We start from the raw sequence: 15,854 nt of genomic DNA on the forward strand, positions 1-15,854 counted from the left end.
TTTTTTCGCCCGGTTCCTTCTCTCTTCAGATTGAGGTTTGTTGAGCCCAGGTGGTGCCTAAAGGCCACCCCACGGCTCAGATTTCAGAATGATTCAACAGCCGTGAATAGACCCGGGTGATGACAAGAGTTCGTTGTCACTCAAATTTTCTAAAATATTCCTATTATACAGTTTCGGGTAAAAGGATTCCCAGAGAATATTGGATTAAAGTGCTTGCAAAGGTAAAAATTACCGTATTTATCGGCGTATACCGCGCACTATTTTGCCCTGAAAATCGGGGCAAAAGTCGTGACGCGCAGTATGCGCCGGTCGGAGGAACGTCAACTAGGAACGCCCAGTCCAGCAAGAATCATACCCGGAAGCCGAGGGATGAAACGGCGATAACGAGGTATGTACGAAAAAAAAAAAAAAAAAAAAAACCCCAGCATACCCGCAGTGTAATCAGTCTTCTCAATGTATTGTTAGAATTTTTTTTTTAGGGTGAACCTCCACTTTAACCACTTAAGGACCGCCTCCTGCAGATATACGTCGTCAGAATGGCACGGCTGGGCACAAGCGCGTACCTGTACGTCCTCTTTTAGTGCCCAGCCGTGTGTTCCGCGACCCGGTCCGAAGCTCCGTGACCCGATCGCCGCAGGAGTTCCGCGATCGGTCCCCGGAGCTGAAGAACGGAGAGAGCTGTGTGTAAACACTTCACTGTGGCGCTGTCATTGATCGTGTGATCCCTGATATAGGGAAACGCGATCAATGACGTCACTCGTCCAGCCCCGCCCCCCTACAGTTAGAAACACATATGAGGTCACACTTAACCCCTTTAGCGCCCCCTAGTGGTTAACTCCAAAACTGCAATTGTCATTTTCACAGGAACAATGCATTTTTAATGCATTTTTTGCTGTGAAAATGACACTGGTCCCAAAAATGTGTCAAAATTGTCCGATGTGACCGCCATAATGTCGCAGTCATGAAAAAAATCGCTGATTGCCGCCATTAGTAGTAAAAAAAAAAAAAATTATAAAAATGCAACAAAACTATCCCCTATTTTGTAAACGCTATAAATTTTGCGCAAACCAATTGATAAACGCTTATTGCTTTTTTTTTTTTGTTTACCAAAAATAGGTAGAAGAATATGTATCGGCCTAAACTGAGGGGGAAAAAAATGTTTTTATATATTTTTGGGGGATATTTATTATAGCAAAAAGTAAAAAATATTGCATTGGAAAAAAAGGACGTCAATTTTGTTTGGGAGCCACTTCGCACGACCGCGCAATTGTCAGTTAATCCGACGCAGTGCCGAATCGCAAAAACTGTCCAGGTCCTTTACCTGCCTAAAGGTCCGGGTCTTAAGTGGTTAATGCAGGATATGCCACCAGAGAATTTATTTCATAGCCTCATTGAACATGTTAATAGGAAGTAATTTTTTTCTTTTACAGGAGAAGCAGTTATTAGTAAAACTCCCAAAGAGAAACAACTGGTGAGTAACGTCCTCTTCTTTAATCTTGTTTATTGAATTGTTTGTTACTTTTCACTATCTGCCTTTGGTATTTTCCACAGACCAAGCCTCAGACTTTTGTCCGAAGGGCGTTGGCCAAAAACTTGTGTTGCATACAAACAGCACACAATTGTCAGCCAACAAACTCGAACGTAGTTGCGTACTACGTAGTTTTTTGGCACCTGTCACCACATTTTGGCACCTGTCAGGCGGGAGCAGATACCAGTGTAATGCAGGTATTTTGCTCCCACTTCCAGGCATAGATGGTGCAGTCCTCCTTCACTTACCTCATCCTTCGATTTTGCTTTTAAATGTCCTTATTTCTTCTGAGAAATCCTCACTTCCTGTTCTTCTGTCTGTAACTCCACACAGTAATGCAAGGCTTTCTCCCTGGTGTGGAGTGTCGTGCTCGCCCCCTCCCTTGGACTGCAGGAGAGTCGGGATGCCCACTAACACACAGCTCCTTTCTCCATCTGCAACGTAGAGAGCGTCCTGTCTCTCCTGTATTTCAAGGGAGGGGGCGAGCACGACACTCCACACCAGGGAGAAAGCCTCGCATTACTGTGTGGAGTTACAGACAGAAGAACAGGAAGTGAGGATTTCTCAGAAGAAATAAGGACATTTAAAAGCAAAATGGAAGGATGAGGTAAGTAAAGGAGGACTGTAAAGGAAGTTACTTAGGAAAAAAAATTGAACCTTTACAACCCCTTTTAATATAAAAAAAAATGGATAGATATATAAAAAGTAGATGCAGCGCTAATAACATTACAACATTTTCAAGTGAAAAAGAGGATAAAAAGGAAAACCTAAGGCAGAGTCCCAATAGAATTCCAATCTTTAAATGAATGGCTTAAAGCGGTTGTATACCCGCGATGATTTTTTTTATTTAATTTTTTCCACCTGAAAGGCAAAAGTCATAATGAGCTAGTATGCACCGCATACTAGCTCATTATGAAATACTTACCTCGGAACGAGGAGAAGAGTACTTACCTGGTCCACGCCGAGCGCGATGTCATCTTGCGTCGGCGTGTCTTCCAGGTATCGCCGCTCCAGAGCTGTGATTGGCTGGAGTGGCGATGTCGTCACTCCCGCGCATGCGTGCGGGAGACTTTAGTCCGGCAAGGTCCGGCGGCTGCCGGCCCTTTAGCCGAGGCTTCCCGCTGCGCATGCGCTGCTGCAATCAGTGGCGCATTGCGAGGGGAATATCTTCTAAACCGTACAGGTTTAGGAGATATTCTTTATACCTACAGGTAAGCCTTATTATAGGCTTACCTGTAGGTAAAAGTGGTAGTAAAGACTTTATAACCACTTTAAGTAACACCTATCGGTGTGAGGTACAGATGACGACAAACTGCAGAGGAGGAAATGGTGAAAAGATCCTTTGAACAATGTGCATCCTGCTCCACATCCAAGTAAGTAGGTCCTTACCAGCTCTCCATGACCACTAATACAGTAGTCTCACCAAACACAGGGAATTCGGTCTCCCCAGGACCCTTAGCGGCTTAAGCTGCAGTTCCAGACAACACGAACACTCAGAAAATATAAAAAAGAAAAGCTCCCAGAGAGCAGTACTTTATAAAGGTAAATTTTTATAAAATAAGTGGGTTGCACTTACGAGATGTAAAACGTTCATAGGAGATATAGCAATGTGTCTTGTAATGATTGCGGCGTCTCCACGGGCTTCTCTCCACTTCCTGTTTGATTTGCCCATCAGCCTCCTCATGACGTCCCCATCGCAGGCTCCACCCTACGCGTTTCGTCACTATGGGACATCATCTGGGGATTTGCCTTCGCCTTCTTTTGACAGCGGGTGGGGGTTCTTCTCCCCACACCCACTGTCACTTTTTGAAAACGGAGCACAAGTGCAGGCTCTGCCCACAAAAGCCCCATCATTAATTTACAGATTTATGTGAATGAATAAAACTGAAAGGACTGACTTGTCATTTCAATAGGCTGCAGGAATGCTGATGAGTACTCTCATAGCCCACTAACATTTCCCCCGGAGAGGGTACGGGCTGGAAGCCAAAGGACATGTCTGCAGTACCCCACATTGCTCCCGTGATTTACTGATCGTGGGTGCAATGCTCAGCAGAAAAAAAAATCATATATGCGCATTTTTTTTTCTCTCTGCAGAAATATGTGCAGTTTTACTCTTTCTATAAAGATGAACGTATCCTTCCTAACATGCTTGGATCTACATAGATACAAGCCCTGTTCATACCGCAGCATGCTGCCTTCAGGTCTGCTGCAGTGCTTTGTGTAAAAATGCAGATATGCTTTGTTTTTGCGTAACCCACAAAAGTACATCAGAAGTCACTGCTATAGGCTGCAGTGTACGGAAATAAATAAAAAGTCCTTTTGATGTTTCGATAAAGTTTAAAGAAAAAAAGTGAACCAGTACCTTGCTTTGTAGCAAAACAAGCCCCCCCTCCGCCTTAATGCCCATACATAGTGAAGCCCAGCCTGCCCATTAATACCATGCCTAACTAAATCTACCCACAATGCAGCCTTACTGAAAACAACGCCCTCCCTGTGGGGCTGATTCTGTCTCGGTAGTGGTTGGGAAGTCCGAGTTATAGAAGGTGCTTTGCTAATCTACAACTTGCTGCATAAATCATCCTCTGGTAGTCCAGAATGATATTGTCTGTAAAATACTGTACATTCCTCAGAGTGACTTTAGTGATTTATTTTTTCTAAACTATTTAGTTAAAAGACGCTATGACCGCCATGAAGAAATGTCAGAAAGATGTACAGAGTTTGGTGGAAGCCATCCACAAGAAGTCTGGTATGCTATGCAATGTCTTTCTCTCGTCTACATTGATGCTTGTTATGTGCTGGTACTGCTGTTTTAGGGCCAGTTGCATACTGTGTTTCCCCCGAAAATAAGCCCGGGTCTTGCATTAATTTTGGCAACAAAAGACACAGTAGGGCTTATTTTTGGTGTAGGCTTTATCATGTAATGTGTATTTGCAGGTTCCTGTGCCCCGCCCTGCCCCTCCCTGTCCACTCTGCCCTGCCCCTCCCTGTCCGCTCTGCCCCGCCCCTCCGTCTGCTCTGCCCCGCCCCTCCCTGTCTGCTCTGCCCCGCCCCTCCCTGTCTGCTCTGCCCCGCCCCTCTCCCTCCCTCCCTCGCTGCTCTGCCCCTGCTCCTCTCCCTCCCTCGCTGCTCTGCCCCTGCTCCTCTCCCTCCCTCCCTCGCTCCCTCGCTGCTCTGCCCCTGCTCCTCTCCCTCCCTCCCTCCCTCCCTCGCTGCTCTGCCCCTGCTCCTCTCCCTCCCTCGCTGCTCTGCCCCTGCTCCTCTCCCTCCCTCCCTCCCTCGCTGCTCTGCCCCTGCTCCTCTCCCTCCCTCCCTCCCTCGCTGCTCTGCCCCTGCTCCTCTCCCTCCCTCCCTCGCTGCTCTGCCCCTGCTCCTCTCCCTCCCTCCCTCGCTGCTCTGCCCCTGCTCCTCTCCCTCCCTCCCTGCTCTGCCCCTGCTCCTCTCCCTCCCTCCCTCGCTCCCTCGCTGCTCTGCCCCTGCTCCTCTCCCTCCCTCCCTCCCTCCCTCGCTGCTCTGCCCCTGCTCCTCTCCCTCCCTCCCTCCCTCGCTGCTCTGCCCCTGCTCCTCTCCCTCCCTCCCTCCCTCGCTGCTCTGCCCCTGCTCCTCTCCCTCCCTCCCTCGCTGCTCTGCCCCTGCTCCTCTCCCTCCCTCCCTCGCTGCTCTGCCCCTGCTCCTCTCCCTCCCTCCCTCGCTGCTCTGCCCCTGCTCCTCTCCCTCCCTCCCTCCCTCCCTCGCTGCTCTGCCCCTGCTCCTCTCCCTCCCTCCCTCCCTCCCTCGCTGCTCTGCCCCTGCTCCTCTCCCTCCCTCCCTCCCTCCCTCGCTGCTCTGCCCCTGCTCCCCTCCCTCCCTCGCTGCTCTGCCCCTGCTCCTCTCCCTCCCTCCCTCGCTGCTCTGCCCCTGCTCCTCTCCCTCCCTCGCTGCTCTGCCCCTGCTCCTCTTCCTCCCTCCCTCCCTCCCTCGCTGCTCTGCCCCTGCTCCTCTCCCTCCCTCGCTGCTCTGCCCCTGCTCCTCTCCCTCCCTCCCTCCCTCCCTCGCTGCTCTGCCCCTGCTCCTCTCCCTCCCTCCCTGCTCTGCCCCTGCTCCTCTGCCTCCCTCCTCTGCCCCTGCTCCTCTCCCTCCCTCCCTCCCTCCCTCGCTGCTCTGCCCCTGCTCCCCTCCCTCCCTCGCTGCTCTGCCCCTGCTCCTCTCCCTCCCTCCCTCGCTGCTCTGCCCCTGCTCCTCTCCCTCCCTCGCTGCTCTGCCCCTGCTCCTCTTCCTCCCTCCCTCCCTCCCTCCCTCGCTGCTCTGCCCCTGCTCCTCTCCCTCCCTCCCTCCCTCCCTCGCTGCTCTGCCCCTGCTCCTCTCCCTCCCTCCCTCCCTCCCTCGCTGCTCTGCCCCTGCTCCTCTCCCTCCCTCCCTGCTCTGCCCCTGCTCCTCTGCCTCCCTCCTCTGCCCCTGCTCCTCTCCCTCCCTCCCTTCCCTGTCTGCTCTGCTCCTCTCCCTCCCTCCCTCCCCTGTCTGCTCTGCTCCTCTCCCTCCTTTTTTTTTGTTTTTTTTGTTTTTTTACAGTGTTTGTGCATATAATAGAGATGATCACTGTAAAAAGCAATAGTTTTAACTGTCATGAATGACTTTCATTTGTGACTGCTTGCTTTCTATTTTGATTCTGTGATTAGTTGCAGCTAATTACATAGGACGGGGTGCCAGGTACAAATGCGATTGCTGTGGGCCAATCACAGCATCACAATAGTAAGCAAGCTGTCACAAATGAAAGCCATTCATGACCGTTTTGCTAACATGTTATATAATCCCTGTGCTTGGTCATGGTGATCACATGAGTCATAGCAGCTCACATCAACCGAGTACTGAACACTGCGATTCCCTGTGGACACAACTGCACACCCCAGAGGGATGCCAGTGTGCATGTGCTGAGGGACGTAACTGTACATCACTTAGCCTAGCTGTGTTGCTCACAAGCAGTGGCAAATGGTTAAGGGCCCTTTCACACTACCACGACTTCAAAGTCGTGTGATTTTTGCCGCGATTTCAGGGAGTGCCTGTGTAACTGTCATCAGTCGGACCACAGTAGTACAGGGACTTCTTTAAGTCATATCCGTCATATTGCCTTTTGGCGGCCCCTCCCTGTAGGCAATCGCCTGGGACACGTGACAGGTCCCAGGCTATTGCCTGTCCAATCAGGTAGCGCATCCCTGCTCGTGCATGCGCAGTGAGTGCCTGGCCGTGAAGCCGAAAGCTGTCATGGCCGGGTGCCCACAGTTAGAATGGAGGCGCCGGTGGAGAGGGGGGGGGAGAGAGAGCGGAGCTCCGTGCGTCGCGACAGTGGAGCAGGTAAGTGTCGGTTTATTAAAAGCCAGCAGCTGTGCTTTTTGTAGCTGCTGACTTTAATAAACCTCAAAAAAGGCTGGAACTCCCCTTTAATATCATACAGGATTTATATAGCGCCAACAGTTTGCGCAGTGCTTTACAACGTTGTGGCAGACAGAACAGTTACAATATAATTCAATACAGGAGGAATCGGAAGGCCCTGCTCATTGGAGCTTACAAACACCTTAATTGGCTGAGGCTTGACTCGAAGAAGACCTGCCTGAAAGCAGATTGCTGCTCCGCTGTTTTTAAAAACCCATAATGCTTTGGTAATCTTGTATCACTTGGTAGTAAAACAATATACAGTATATATAAAAAAAAAAGCTAAAGAATACTACTAGGTTGATGATGATTTTTTTTTTTTATTAATTTGTTTAGATGGACCCCAAACTCGATCATCTTCTCATCCTTCTTCACCTTCAAGTTCTGTGGGTGGTGCCAACCAAGCCAATGCAGCCAATGACATGAAAAAGGACGGAGACCTTGTTGTGGGTATGAGAATTCTTGGTAAGAAGAGGACCAAAACATGGCACAAAGGGACCTTGATTTCCATTCAGATGGTTGGTAAGTACTTGGGTTGTTGATGGTTTGACTTTCAGGAAAAGGAGCAGCTGATGTTACAGCAGTCAGTGAAAAGTAACTGTATTTGGCCTCTTGTATAATTTCTATTACTTGGTTATTTACCTTGATGTATGCTTAATGCAGCACTTAAAAGTTTTGGACTATTACAAACTTATATGTGTAGAAGATTTTTTATATGTATATATATATATATATATATATATATATATATATATATATATATATATATATATAATGTATATGTATATTCAAAATAACCACAGCAATTAACCACTTAACCCCCGGACCTTTAGGCAGCTAAATGCCCAGGCCAGGTTTTGTGATTCGGCACTGCGTCGCTTTAACAGACAATTGTGCGATGTGGCTCCCAAACAAAATTGGCGTCCTTTTTTTCCCACGAATAGAGCTTTCTTTTGGTGGTATTTGATCACCTCTGCGGTTTTTATTTTTTGCGCTATTAAACAAAAATAGAGCGACAGTTTTGAAAAAAATGCTATATTTTTTACTTTTTTTCAATAATAAATATCCTCAAAAATATATATATATAAAAAAAAAAATTTCCTCAGTTTAGGCCGACACGTATTCTTCTACCTATTTTTGGTAAAAAAAAATCGCAATAAGCGTTTATCGGTTGGTTTGCACAAAATTTATAGCGTTTACATAATAGGGGATAGTTTTATTGCATTTTTATAAAACATTTTTTTTTTTTTTTTTTTTTTTTTTTTACTACTAATGGCGGCGATCAGCGATTTTTTTCGTGACTGCGACATAATGGCGGACACTTCGGACAATTTTGACACATTTTTGGGACCATTGTCATTTTCACAGCAAAAAATGCATTTAAATTGCCTTCTTTGTTGTGAAAATGACAGTTGCAGTTTGGGAGTTAACCACAGGGGGCGCTGAAGGGGTTATGTTTCACCTAGTGTGTGTTTTTCAACTGTAGGGGGGTGTGGCTGTAGGAGTGACGTCATCGATTGTGTCTCCCTATAAAGTGGATGACCCGATCGATGCAGCCGCCACAGTGAAGCACGTGGAAGCCGTGTTTACACGCGGCTCTCCCCGTTCTTCAGTTCCGGGGACTGATCGCGGGACCCCAGCGGCAATCGGGTCCGCGGGTCTTGCAGTCCTGGAGCTTCGGACCGGGGCACGCGCCCGCAACCCACGGCTGGGTAGATGTAAACGACGTGTCGGTACGTCGATCTGCCCAGCCGTGCCATTCTGCCGACGTATATCGTCGTGCGGCGGTCGTTAAGTGGTTAAAAAAAAATTGAAAACAATGAAACAGTGATGTAGCAATCGCAAAACTCAAATTATATATAATTCCATATGCTGTCATATAGAAATTGATAAAGTGTGAATGCAATACAGTAGTCCATAAGTGGATAGTGAGGAACATAAACTCTATAGCAGGAAAGGTGTTCTATGTGCCCTCAGTGGTGAATGGAAAAACAATGAAACCACCACCGGCTGTGTGAAGGCTTACCGGAGTGTAGTGACTCAAATGGGCATAGGCTCAATGAGTCAACATGGCTTGTGGTGTGACCGCCAATGTATGGAACCTTTACGCCTGAAATCCAGATCGGAGTAGAAGATGTTTCATCCGTTCAGGAAATTACTCAGAAAAGCAGTCCTCACAAATGGCCAGCGTGATGGACTGGATCTTCTCAAAATAATGTAACCAGAAAAGAAAATACTCCACATTGAAATGTTAAGAAAATTGGGAACACTCACATTTGGCAAGTAGATCAAGCGCTTGAAATATACAATCTAGGCACCGCAATGACATCGGTAGCCCTTGACTGACGCGTTTCGTCTAAAGAGAAATCAGATGGTCATTTTCTAAACAGATGGGTCACCGTGTCTGGACACAGGGAGCTGTGACTCGGCTCAGTTGCCCCATAGCAAGCTGCTTGCTCTGCGTGCACTGAATAGGAAGGAGGGGCCAGGAGACAAGGGACCAGAGAAGAGGAGGATCCGGGCTGCTTTGTGCAAATTCACTGCACAGAGGAGGGAGGTATAACATGTTTGTAAAGTCTCGTTTTTTTTCCTATAAAAATAACAATCAGTTTAAGCCACTCTAATATGTCAGTCGGCTAAAAATATAGAGCTCCAATGGTTAAAGCGGAGGTCCACACAAAAAGTGAACCTCCGCTCCCCCCCGCCGGTGTTGCATTTGGCACTTTTCAGGGGGTAGGGGGGTGCAGATACCTGTAGAGTACAGGTATTTGCACCCACTTCTGGGCATAGACTCCCATGGGATCTCGCCCCTTCACGTCACCCCCTGCTGTCTTCTGGGAAACGCACTGGTCCCAGCAGACAGCGGGGACCAGTGAGGGCGCACCGCTCGCGCATGCGCAGTAGGGAACCGGGCAGTGAATCTGCAACGCTTCACTTCTGATTCCCTCACCGAGGATAGCGGCGGGGGCAGCCGAGAGATGAGCAACTTTCTCGGCTTCGGCTGCCAACATTGTGGGCACCCTGGACAGGTAAGTGTCCATTTTATTAAAAGTCAGCAGCTGTTGGCTTTTAATTATTTTTATCGTGGGACCTCCGCTTTAATAACCCAGACACCTAGATCTATGGTTGATGGATGGGAGGGGTTGTGTGTTTAGTACATGATTGCTTTTTTAAAGCTGTTTTTCTGTTGGTTTTGTAGGACCAGGTAAAAAATACAAAGTGAAGTTTGACAACAAAGGGAAGAGTCTGCTATCTGGCAACCATATTGCGTATGAATACCATCCACCCCTGGATAGGCTGTTTGTTGGGAGCAGAGTGGTAGCCAGGTACAAAGATGGAAACCAGGTATGGCTGTACGCTGGTATGATAGCGGAACCTCCCAGCAACAAGAATAAAATGAGGTAAGTGCCTGTGCTGCAATGCGCCTATCGCTTCGGTGATGCTTCGCTGAAGCTTTGTTGAAGCGTGACAGATTTTCTGTGTATGTGTATCTCACATGTGCGATTTCTCCAAAACAAAGCAAAACTAAAGCTGAATTAAAGCCTCTCAAAAGCTGCATGTACTTCAAGCAAGCTTTGTCGTAGACTTTTATGGAGGCTTTGAAGCACCACTAAAGCTTACATGAGGTATCATTTTTTTTAAGTGAAGTAAAAGCAAGGTATAAACAGGACTGTGCGCTAACCATTGTATTTAGTGACAGGAGCTTTGACTGACGTTCAGAGAGCTTTTATACACACCTCCATACCGGGCCTATTCTGGCACTCCTCTCCTACATGTACAGATCATCATTCTTTTGCTAGAAAATTACGTAGAACCCCCAAACATTATATATGTTTTTTTAGCAGACACCCTAGGGAATAAAACGACGGTCATTGCAACGTTTTATCTTGCACTGTATTTGCGCAATCATTTTTCAAACGCCTTTTTTTTTGGGGGTAAAAAATTTGTTTTATGAATTAAAAAAATAAAACAGTAAAGTTAGCCCAATTTTTTTGTAAAATATGAAAGATGATGTTACACCGAGTAAATAGATACCCAACATGTCTAGCTTTAAAATTGCGCAAACTCAGGGAATGGCGGCAAACGTTTGGTACTTAATCTCCATAGGCAACGCTTTGAAATTTTTTACAGGTTACCAGTTTAGATTTACAGAGGAGATCTAGTGCTAGAATTGTTGCTGGCACTCTAACGCACGCGGCGATACCTCACATATGTGGTTTAAACGGCGTTTACATATGTCGGCGGGACTTGTGTGTGCGTTCGCTTCTGCGCGCGAGCTACCGGGGGCAGGGGCGTTTTTAATTTTTTTATTATTTTTTTATTATTATTATTTTTTTTGAATTATTATTTATTTATTTTGTTACACTTTATTTTTTATTGTTTTTTATTACTTTTATTCCTATTCCAAGGAATGTAAACATCCCTTGTAATAGGAAATGTGTGTGACAGGTCCTCTTTATGGAGAGATGCGGGGATAATAAGACCCCGCATCTCTCCTCCAGGCTGGAAAACATGAGATTGGTGAAAAAAATGTCACGATCTCATGATTACTGTTACATCGCGCCCGGGTCCTCCGACGGTCATAGAGATGTCTGGTGACCATCTGGTCACCAGTCATCTCTATGCTTCCTGCCAGCGCCTGACGATTCGCTCTCCGGGCCCCCGATTGACACGGGAGAGCCCGGAGAAGCACCGGATGGCGGCGTGAGGGGGGGGGGCGATCATTTCTCCTCCCGCCGCCTATAAGAACAATCAAGCGTCGGAACTGCCGCTATGATCATTCTTATGGTGCGCAGGATCGCCAGCACTAAAGAATGATATCTGAATAATGCCTCTAGCTGCAGGCATCATTCAGATATCCCCCCGCAAAGCCCAGGACGTCATATGATGTCCACCCAGGATGGGAGACCCCATCTGTGGACGTCATAGGTCTATGGCCCAGTATTGAAGTGGTTAACAAGGCGTGTCTGAAGCCTTGTTTTGAAGCCTGATTTAGCTTTGGCTGCATTCACACCTTGGCGTACCTAATCGCAGTGTTTTGTCCCGCGAATTGCGGCGACAAATTGCGGCGTTTTGTACTGCGATTTGCGGCGACAAAACGCCGCGATTGTGAATGCAGCTTTTACCCCCAGGTCCACATCTTCTATGCCGAACGCCGAAAGCTGCCTGAAAAAAAGGTCCGGGACTTGTTTTCAGGCGGCAGGCGTTCAGCGCGGAGATGTGAACCATCTCCATAGAGGGCAATGTAAAATCATCCCTCCAGCGTCTTAGGGGCTGCTGCGGCGTCACGCTTCAGGCGTATATACGCCTAGGTGTGAACAGAGCCTAAGTGTTTCCCTCCACTCTGTATGGCTGCAGTATGTGTTGACTGAATCCAGCTCCTGTTTGCCTGGTTATACCAGGTGAATACATTTTTTCTTTTTAACTGACTTTTATTTTTTTATTTATACCATATTCAGTCAGAATTTATTGGGCAATATAAATGGGGTGCATTATAACTAGTGTGGAATTCTTAAACGTTTATTCCATAGCAGAGGTTGAGTACGAAAACCAATGCATATGAGCTAAATGAGGGCTCAGAATGTTGCATGAAGTGTAGAAAAGTGGTTGAGATACTAATCAATGTTTGCTAGTGTTTTTTTCAATAGAGTTTATAATCCAGCTCTGTATGTTGGGCGCTGTGCCTTCAACTCCTGTTAACTTTAAGATTTTTGTTTTGTAGATTTCTGATCTTCTTTGATGACGGCTATGCTTCCTATGTTACACACTCGGAACTGTACCCTATTTGCAGGCCACGTAAGTGTTAAATATTCATTGGTTGTGGGGGTAGATTGTGCGCAATAACCATGGAAGACTCCTGAAATGGTCGACTGAGATCCCTTTTGGCCTCCAGCCAGTGTTAATTTTGTCGACCAAAAATTAATTTTGTTGACTAAAACAATTCAGATGACTAAAATACGACTAAAACTAAAATGCCATTTTAGTTAGACTGTCTAAATCGGTATCAAAATTAACACTGCACTACCACATAAGACTACGTAGGGGGTATCTACTAAGCTTCCTTAACCCCAGTATTTTCAACAACATCGAGCGACTGGCTTTCGGATAAAAGTAGACTCCGGAATCACCGCAAGATCACTTTTTTATCGGGGGTGGGAGAGGGTGGGGTGGGAGAGGGCCCACCCCCTCCCGCCGCAGTCTGGTCATCTCCACCGCTTACCGGAGCCACCGTAGCGGCGGATACAATCGCGTCCTTCCACCTCTGAGACATAGAGCCGAGTGAGGGAAAGATGGCCCCCTCTTTGACTCCATAACGACGCCGCAAGGCTTCACTTCCTGATTCCCCCTACCGAAGGTGGCGGCGGCAGCACCCGAGAGCCGAGGGAGAGATTGGCTTGGGGCGCTGACGTTGCGGGCACCCTGGACATGTAAGGGCTCTTTCACACGGGCGGCCCGTTCAGGTCCGCCTGCCAGGTTTTTTTAGGCGGACCTGAACGGGCGCTCCGTGATCCTCTATGGAGCCGCGGATGTCAGCGGTGACATGCCCTCTGACATTCGACCCGCTCCGATCCACAAGTGTGACAGAGGAAAAACATACTTTTCCACCCGTCTATTGGATCGGGTGAACACAGACGGTCCGTATTCATCTGACCCCCCCCCCCCCCATAGGGCGGAGCGGTTAAAAGGCAGGACGGTCCCTGCACAGTGTGCGGGGACCGCCCTGTCATCCGCCGGCTCAGCGGGGATCAACGGAGCGATCCCCGATGAGCAAGCGGAGGTTTACGGGGCGGATCATTACTGATCCACCCCGTGTGAAAGGGGCCTAAGTGTCCATATGTTAAAGTTCAGCAGCTGCAGTATTTGTAGCTGCTGACTTTTTTAATATTTTTTTTTTTTGGCGGAATTCCGCGTTAAGTGGTTAATTTTGCAAAACTAAAACTCGCCCTCTAGCGATGCAACATCTGCAAGCTCCCTTGCAGACCTCTTCACCAAGTCGTCTTCGGGGTTCAGGATCTTTGGCTGAATCCCGGATTGATGGTGTAGAAGAAATGGTGCCTTGTATAAGTGGGCCTGATGAAGGCAAAACATCCAGCCCACGGGCCACAGTTTGAAGACCAATGGTATAGAGCAGCGGTCTCCAAACTGCGGCCCGAGTGCCGGATGCGGCCCTTTGCTTGCCTTTATCCGGCCCTTGGAAGTATCCCTCCCACTGATACGAGACACTATTCTGATATCTAACACCGACAGTGGAGCACCATTTCTCCCACTGACACCACCAATGGGGCACTATTCCTCCCTATGATACAAACAATGGGGCACTATTTCTCCCCCTAATACCACATGTTACCGTATTTATCTTCATATAACGCGCCACGGCGTATAGCGCGCACCCCCAACCTGGAAGGGAAATTTCGGGAAAAAAATAAAATACTTACAGTTTGAATGCCCCTCGTCGGGGTCTTGCCTGGCTTCCATCGGCGGCCTTGTCCGGTCCGGCGTCCGTCTGTGGCCTCGGTGGTGTCCTCCCCACTTCTCCCGCGCTGTTGTTGAGCCGATCCCCGCTTCCCACGCTGTGTTTGAACGACGCCGCCGACATATACCGAGCGCAGTACACTCTGGCACGCTCGGCTCCCAAACAAATTTTTCCCCACGAATAGAGCTTTCTTTTGGTGGTATTTGATCACCTCTGCGGTATTTATTTTTTGCGCTATAAACAAAAATAGAGCGACAATTTTGAAAAAAAATACAATATTTTTTACTTTTTGCTATAATAAATATCGCCCAAAAATATATAAAAAAAAAAGTTTTCCTCAGTTTAGGCCGATACGTATTCTTCTACCTATTTTTGGTAAAAAAAATCACAATAAGCGTTTATCGGTTGGTTTGCGCAAAATTTATAGCGTTTACAAAATAGGGGATAGTTTTATTGCATTTTTTTTAATTATTTCTTTTTTTAATACTAATGGCGGCGATCAGCAATTTTTTTTTTTTTTTTTTTTGTGACTGCGACATTATGGCGGACACTTCGGACAATTTTGACACATTTTTGGGACCATTGTCATTTTCACAGCAAAAAATGCATTGTTTATTGAGAAAATTACAGTTGCAGTTTGGGAGTTAACCACAGTGGGCGCTGATGGGGTTATGTGTGACCTGAAGTGTGTTTACAACTGTAGGGGGGTGTGGCTGTAGGTGTGACATCATTGATTGTGTATCCCTATAAAAGGGATCACACGATCGATTCTGCCACCACAGTGAAGAACGGGGAAGCTGTGTTTACACACGGCTCTCCCCGTTCTTCAGCTCCGGAGACCGATCGCGGGACACGGAGCTTCGGACCGGGTCGTGGGCGCGCGCCTGCGACCCCACGGCTGGGCTTAAAGCGGGGGTTCACCCTAAAAAAAAAGTTTTTTTCTAGCATGCCATCAAGCATACCAGCGCGAGCTACAGTATGCCTTTTTTTTTTTTTTTTTTTTGGCGTCGTACTCAGTTTAATCACGTAGTGAAGTTTAATGGGCGTTTCTTATGCAGAGGGAAGATGATTGACGGCCGGCTATGGCGCGTCACGCTTCTCCGGAAATAGCCGAAATAGGACTTGGCTCTTCACGGCGCCTGCGCCTAGTCTGTGCACAAGCGCCGTGAAGAGCGAGACCTACTCCGGCTATTTTCGGGAAGCGTGACGCGCCATAGCCGGCCGTCAATCATGTTCCCCTCTGCATAGGAATGCCCATTCCACGCGTGGGAGTCTGAAAATTCACTACGTGATTAAACTGTGAGTACAGCGCCAAAAAAAATAAATTAAAGGCATACTGTAGCTCACGCTAGTATGCTGGATTTAATGGTAGAATCTTGTTATCTTGTTATTTAGGGTGAACCACCGCTTTAAAGAGCAACGTACCTATACGTTGATGTGCCCAGCCAT

General features: G+C 47.6%; 1 protein-coding gene across 1 annotated transcript in view; it reads left to right on the forward strand.

Annotated features, from left to right (window-relative positions):
• Positions 1–15,854, forward strand: part of SETDB1 (SET domain bifurcated histone lysine methyltransferase 1) — a 99,915-nt gene that overhangs the window by 20,063 nt on the left and 63,998 nt on the right. The window contains exons 4-8 of the mRNA XM_040332919.1: positions 1,431–1,471; positions 4,196–4,274; positions 7,268–7,453; positions 10,131–10,332; positions 12,654–12,727. Coding sequence (XP_040188853.1) covers positions 1,431–1,471; positions 4,196–4,274; positions 7,268–7,453; positions 10,131–10,332; positions 12,654–12,727 — 582 coding nt within the window. The remainder of the gene's footprint in view (positions 1–1,430; positions 1,472–4,195; positions 4,275–7,267; positions 7,454–10,130; positions 10,333–12,653; positions 12,728–15,854) is intronic.

Source organism: Rana temporaria, chromosome 13 (genome assembly GCF_905171775.1).
Source record: "Rana temporaria chromosome 13, aRanTem1.1, whole genome shotgun sequence".
Taxonomy (NCBI): Eukaryota; Metazoa; Chordata; class Amphibia; order Anura; family Ranidae; genus Rana; species Rana temporaria.